Genomic DNA, 6,684 nt, shown 5'->3' with positions numbered 1-6,684 from the left:
TGCGCCACCACGCCAGGCCTATTAAGATTTTAGAATGTACTAATCATGTAATTAGGAAATACACTGAAATCACTAATCTCTAAAAATTATTTATTACATGATTCTGTCCATGTGGGTGCATGCAGCAACTTACCAAAGGGGGACCCCCCCAGCCTGGCCTCCAGGGCCTGCGTCATTGTCAGGTAGCAGCGGTCAGTGAGGGGGGTCTGCACCAGCTTGTCCTGAACACCCAGGTACTCGAAGCCATAGTTAAACTTGGCGTTTGCCATCTGAATTGACAGCTGCTGCAACACATCGGTCTGCTTGGGGTCGAAGTAAAATCTCATCTGGCTCAGCCATTCAAAAGACTTGGCGTTGTCAATCTTGCTCTTGATCAAGGACCTGGTAACATCCCTTTGGTGAACTAATTCTGTAATCTGGGGGAATAAAGGTTAAGCATAAGTTAAAATAAGACTGTGCAGCCGCTGGGTTTGTGGACCGTGAGAGTCTAGGTCTACTTCTAGTGGATTTCCATAAATATTCCAAAACACAAACTGGTTTGCGGAGACAACAGAACTGCGACACACAGAATCTAGAGCTACTGTGAAAACAAAGAAACCACAGCAACCGCACACTTTAAATAGAGCCCTGCCCTGCGCAGGGGGACAGGGGGCTCTCTGGGTCCACGTTCACTCTGCCTCCTGGCCGGGGCTCACACCTGGCCGCCTGCACAGTACTGCCTGGCTGCTGAGGCCCCGTCTCTCAGGAGGTGACTGATGAACAAGAGCGAGAGGCCCTGACCACGGGGGTCACTTTTATTCTGCTGTGCAGGCTGCGTGCCGCCACGCCCCTCTTTCAACAGGAGGGGGACCAGAGCCCTGCCTGGAAGTCTGCCACGACCTAAGGCCCCTGAGATACTAACAGCAACGCGTCAGGCACTGTGGCCTTGCTGCTCGAGGGGAAGCACCTGGGGGGGCAGGACAGGCACGAGACTCACCAAGTGCTCCAGCTTCCGCCTCCGCAGCGGGGGCTGCTCCATGAGGACCGAGTCAGCCAGCACGTTGAGGGTGACCTCCACATTGCTCAGCACGGACTGCAGAGGTGCCGCGTCGCCCCCTCCCCCGATGCTGCTCAGCGCACTCTCCACGTTCTCTGACCAGGCGATCTGGGCCGACAGAACCACAAGCTGGGCCTGAAAGGAAGGAACAGAAGTGCCACGGAGTCGTTTTGTCCGTAGACAGAGTCTTGCTACGTTGCCCTGGACGCAAGCCACCCTCCTACTTCATCCTCCAGCGCAGGCGGAACCTCAGGTGTGTGTTGCAGCCCAGCTTCCAGAGGACCATTTTATTTTCATTTTTTGGTTTATCTATTTATTTTTCTGAGACAGGGTCTCGCTGTGCAGTTCAGGCTGGCCTTGAGCTCACTAGGTAGCCCAGGCGGGCACGAGCTCATCCCAATTCTGCCGCAGCCTCCTGAGTGCCGTGATTACAGGTGTGCGTCACCACACCTGGCTGCATAGGGTCATTTAAGTCAGTCCGCACTGCGTCTTTAGCAGTCTCTGCCACTGTGATTACCTGATATTTATCAATCCAAGTGATGTAGGTATTCGGGTCAATCGAAGTTGCTTTACCAAAAATCTCCACTTCTGTTACAGACTCCGCGAGAAGCTTGGCCAGGGTGACCCTCATCTCCCTTTCCACCAGCGTGAGCCACTCGTTGATCTTGGGGTGCTCGGTGATGGACACAGGAGTCTTAAACATAACCTGAAGCAATCAAATGGTAAGGTTACGGTGTGTGAAGACGTGAGGGGCGTCTCCCACGGCACACGCTCCGCGGCAAGTACCTCCTCTCCTTCCCGGGAGGAGATGCCCAAGACCACGGAGTTGTCCTCGTTCAGGATGATGCTCGAGACGCCAGCAAACATCTTCTTGAAGTGTTTCTGTAGCTTCGCTACGTTCTTGCTGTTGCCAATGATTTCAAGCAAATCCTCATCACCAACAAAATAGAACCTAAAATTAAGATAGCATTTGAGTTGCTATTACACACCAGTAAGGTGAACCAAGGAAAAATACAAACTGCAGGAAGGGTAAGCGGCTGAGGCTGTGGGTACAAAACCTCTAGCCTGAGTTTAGAAGTGCGGGCTGCCCAGAAGGAGGGGGCCACGCTCAGCAAAGCTCAACAAAGCCAGGCACAGAGACATCTGGGCACGGAGAGCAAACTGCATTCATTCCGTGACTGACTGGCAGAATCCCTGACTGACCAGCATCAGGCCCAGAGAGGGACAGCGGGGCTGGAAAAACCTCAGCTGGAATTCAGTTCTCTCGCAGGCCAAGTCAAAGCCAGCATCTCACCTGGGGAAGGACGAGCGCTCTCTTTCCAGGTACTCGCCCAGCGCTTTCTGGATCTTTCCCAGCAGGTCCGCCAACCTTTCTAGTGACCTCTGCACACCCTGGATGTTCAGGACGTCCATAACGAGTGGAGACTTGGACACTTTTTTCATCAGAGCCAGGAACTCCGTGCTGATACTGCAAATCAAGCAAGGATGCGGTCAGTCTTTGCAGGGGACAGTTCCCAGCCCTGTCCCTCACAGCTCCCGCTGCAGGCCGCACCTCTGGAACCGCTGTGTTTCCACGGGTAGCAGGTGCTTGATGTCCGCGCTGCCTGTGAAGATGCCTTCCAGGTAGACCCAGCGCCTCTGCACGTCGATCCACACATCAAAGAGAGCCATGATCCGGTTCAGCTTGTCTTCCCAGCTCAGGGCATCCTCTTCGAAAACCTGGGGGGAAGGCAGGAGGACAGAGCTCACTCACGGGAAGACGCAGCTTAGGGCCCCAGCAAGTCACCTGCCTCCCTCATTCTAAGAAGCAGGCCCCTTGTCACTGTCCGTCCAAAGGTGCAACAATGTGTGTGGACAGCACCCTGCCCGGGATGTAGTGCCCCCGCACAGCACCTTGTAATACGGAGAGAGTTTCATGGCTGAGACGCTGTTGATGTGCTCCTTGACCTTGTTGAAGAGGTCGTCCCAGCCCCGGATCAGGCGGCACTTGTTCTGATAGTTGACGAGGTCGAGCTCGTAAGTATTCCACACTTCTCTTATCTGATTGAAAGGAGACAGGGTCAGGCTATCAGTGTGTGGGCTCCCAGTGGCTGCACTTGGATGGGAGGGACCACAGAGGACAAGCCGCAAACCTACACAGGAGCCGGAAACAGAGCAGCCGTCCTCTCCTGCTGCTTACCTGCTTCAAGAATTCTTCCAGAGCCATCTCCCCTTGCGCCACCAGCAGCACGTCCTTGACAATAGCTTCATTTTTCTGCAGGTCGACATCCCAGATTTGGCCAAGGGTCAGCTCAGAAACGACCCAATTCACATGCAGCCTCTTCATCAGCTGCTTCCAGTGGCGGTCTTTAAGAGCTTCCGATTTCAACTCAATCACCAGCATGTTGATCTGTGCGGAGAACGGGGAACGTCACCTGTGCAGGCCAGTGTGTGGGGGCCCATCGCAGCCGTATGGGGTCACCCACCTTCATGTATCCTTTCAGCAGCCGCTGCACAAACTCATAGGAGGCGTACTGCCGCAGGCGTGCGGGGAAGTTTTTCAGCTGGTTCAGGAGGCCGTCTAAATTTTGCCGAAGCTGTCAGGAGAAACACAGGATATTTTACTTACCAACATTTCTTTAAAGGGTGAACGATTTTTAAAAAATGATTAAAACTAAATTTTGCCATGATAAAAAAAACCTACACCGAGGCGTACAGTAGTAAAGAATCCAGAAATTCAACACAAGAACAAAATAGTACAGGCTGTTAGTGCTGGGCGTGGTGGCGCACGCCTGTAATCCCAGCACTCGGGAGGCTGAGGCAAGAGGATTGTTGAAGTTCCAGACCAGCCTGGGCTACAAAGTGAGCTCAAGGCCAGCCTGGACTGCATAATGAGACCCTGTCTCAAAAAGACAAAAACAAAAACAAAAAACCCCCCACAAAAAACCCATAAATATGTATGTACCAAATATCAGCACACCCAATCCCAATAATACGAAACAAATACTAACGGACATGAAAAATCAAACAAGCACCAGTACAGTTGTAACAGGGGACCTCAATACCCCACTGTCACAAACAGACAGACCAACTAGACCAGAAATATCAGAACTGAACCAAGTTTTTTTTTCGGTTTTGTTTTGTTTTTCTTCCAGTACCAGGAATCAAACTCACGACCTTGTGCTTGCCAGGCAGGTGCTTTGCTGCTGCGCTAAATCCCCAGCCCCTGCACCAAGTTTTTAAACAAATGGACTCAGTAGATTTTTATCAGAGTATTCTACCCCACATCAGAATACATATGCTTCTCAGTTGCAAATGAAATGCTGTCAAAAATAGAGCAAATACCAGCTCACAGAACATGCTCAAGTAAATGCAAAGTAACTAAAATTATTCCATGCATACTATCAGACCACAGTGCAATGGAATTGGAAATCAATGGCAAAGGAAACCACAAAATCGACATAAACACATGGGAATTAAATAATGCCCTCCTGAACTAATGGGTCACAGATAAAATTAAAGAACGAATTAGGCCAGGCATGACGGCTCATGCTTATAATCTCAGCACTCAGGAGGCAGAGGCAGAACTGTTGTGAGTTAGAGGCCAGCCTGGGATGCACAGTACGCTCAAGTCCAGCCTGAACCGCATAGTGAGACCTTGTCTCAACAAACAAAAACAAAAAATGAAACAAACCCCTCCAAAACCAAATTAGACAGTTTCTACAATTAAACAATTCCAATACAAAATGCTGAAACTTATACAACATATTGGAAGCAGTCCTGTGAAATTTGTATCACTGAATTTTTATCAGAAAATCAGAGCACAATAAACCTACTGTTGATCCTCAAGTTACTAGAAAAAGGACAGCAAGTCAAGCCCAAAGTGCGTATAAGGGAGGAGATGATAAACATCAGAGCAGAAATTAATTCAATGGAGACTAAGAAAACAGTATAAAGAATCAATGAATCCAAGAGTTGTTTCTTTGAAAGATTAAATAAAACTGACAAACCCTTACCAAACTCTACCAAAAAAGGGGGGCAAGACTCAAATCCATGCAATTAGGAATGACAAGGGTAAAATTACAACAGATCCTGCGGAAATCCAGAAGATCATCAATACTACTTTGAGAACCTGTATAAAGGTAAGATGGAAAACACAGAATAGTCAGATTCCTAGATACACATAAATTACCAAAGCTGAACTAAAGAGATATAAAAAATTCTAAATAAACCAGTATCAGTCAATGAAATTGAAGATGTAACTAAAAACTACCAACAAAGAAAAGCCCAGATCCTGATGGAACCACTACTGAATTCCACAAGAAATTCAGAGAAGACCTAATGCTGCTACTTCTCAAGCTCATTAATGAAACTGAAAGGGAAGCAATATTCCCAAATTCATTCTGGAAACAAGCATTCCCCTGATACCAAAACCACAGAAAGATTCAACCAAAAAGGAGAACTACTGGCCAATCTTAATGAACCTAGATGCAAAAAAGATCCTCAACAAGATACTAGTAAACAGAATGCAGCGAATCATCAAGATTATCCACTGAGATGCAGTAGGAATCATCCCAGGAATACAGAGATGGTTCGGCACGAATCAGTAAATGTGATAAACCGCATCAACAGAACCAAAAACAAAAACTGTGTGATCATCTCAATAGATGCAGATAAAGTTTGTGACCAAGTCCAGCACCCCTTCATGACAGAAAGCCCTACAGGAAACTAGAACGGATGATCTTTAATCTTTTTTTCTGTCTTTTTGCGGTAGGATTTCACTATGCACTTCAGGCTTGTTTTGAACTCACTTTGTAGCCCAGACTGGCCTTGAATTCACAGTGATCCTCCTACCTCAGCCTCCCAAGTGCTGGCATTACAGGTGTGCACCACCATGCCCGGCAAGATGGGTCTTTATCTTAATCTGATAAAAGCCATCTATGACAAAACACCAGCCAATACGGAGAAAACTGAAAGCTTTCACTCTAAAATCAGGAATAAGGACAGGAATACAGCTCAGTGGATCAGCACTTGCCTGGCGAGCATGAGGTCGATTCCTGGTACAAATAAATAAATAAATAAATAAATAAATAAAATAAATCAGGAATAAGACAAGGATGTCCACTATCGCCACTTATTCAACACAGTTCTGGAAACATTAGGTAGAAAGAACCAATATAGTGAAATAGTGAAAATGGCCATACTTTCAATACTGTTATACAGATTTAATGCAATCTCAATCAAAACACCAATAGCATATCTCACAAAATAGAGAAAACAATCTAAAAATTCATTTGGAATCAGAAAAGACTTAGATAAGCAAAGCAATTCTGGGCAACCAAGGCAAGGCAGGGGGCAACATAATCCCCAACTTGAAATTATACTACAAAGCTACTGTAATAAAAACAACATGGTACTGATTAAAAAAAAAAAAAACCCAGAACTGAGGATCAATGGAACAAATTAGAAGATGCAGAAACAACTACAGACATACTTAGCCACCTTATCTTTGACAAATGAGCCAAACACCTTCACTGGAAGAAAGATATCCTCTTTAATAAATGGTACTGGAAAAACTGGCTTTCCGTATGCTGAATATTAAAACTAGACTGGTATCTTTTACAATGCACTACATTAAAATTGAAATGGATCGAAGATCTAACTATTAA

At 46.9% G+C, this 6,684-nt stretch overlaps 1 protein-coding gene across 2 annotated transcripts in view; it reads right to left on the bottom strand.

Annotated features, from left to right (window-relative positions):
• Positions 1 to 6,684, bottom strand: part of Dync1h1 (dynein, cytoplasmic 1, heavy chain 1) — a gene marked incomplete in the record, with an annotated part of 69,572 nt that overhangs the window by 31,287 nt on the left and 31,601 nt on the right. For both annotated transcript variants that reach the window (XM_013507828.1, XM_013507827.1), the window contains 9 exon segments: positions 134 to 416; positions 977 to 1,171; positions 1,554 to 1,742; positions 1,823 to 1,988; positions 2,331 to 2,504; positions 2,589 to 2,755; positions 2,930 to 3,076; positions 3,216 to 3,425; positions 3,502 to 3,612. In XM_013507828.1, the coding sequence (XP_013363282.1) occupies positions 134 to 416; positions 977 to 1,171; positions 1,554 to 1,742; positions 1,823 to 1,988; positions 2,331 to 2,504; positions 2,589 to 2,755; positions 2,930 to 3,076; positions 3,216 to 3,425; positions 3,502 to 3,612 (1,642 nt within the window).

The sequence above is a fragment of the Chinchilla lanigera genome, unplaced genomic scaffold (assembly GCF_000276665.1).
Source record: "Chinchilla lanigera isolate Chin_1 unplaced genomic scaffold, ChiLan1.0 scaffold00137, whole genome shotgun sequence".
NCBI classification, from domain to species: Eukaryota; Metazoa; Chordata; class Mammalia; order Rodentia; family Chinchillidae; genus Chinchilla; species Chinchilla lanigera.
The sequence above is the reverse complement of the archived record's forward strand: the minus strand, read 5'-3'. Positions and strand labels throughout refer to the sequence as shown.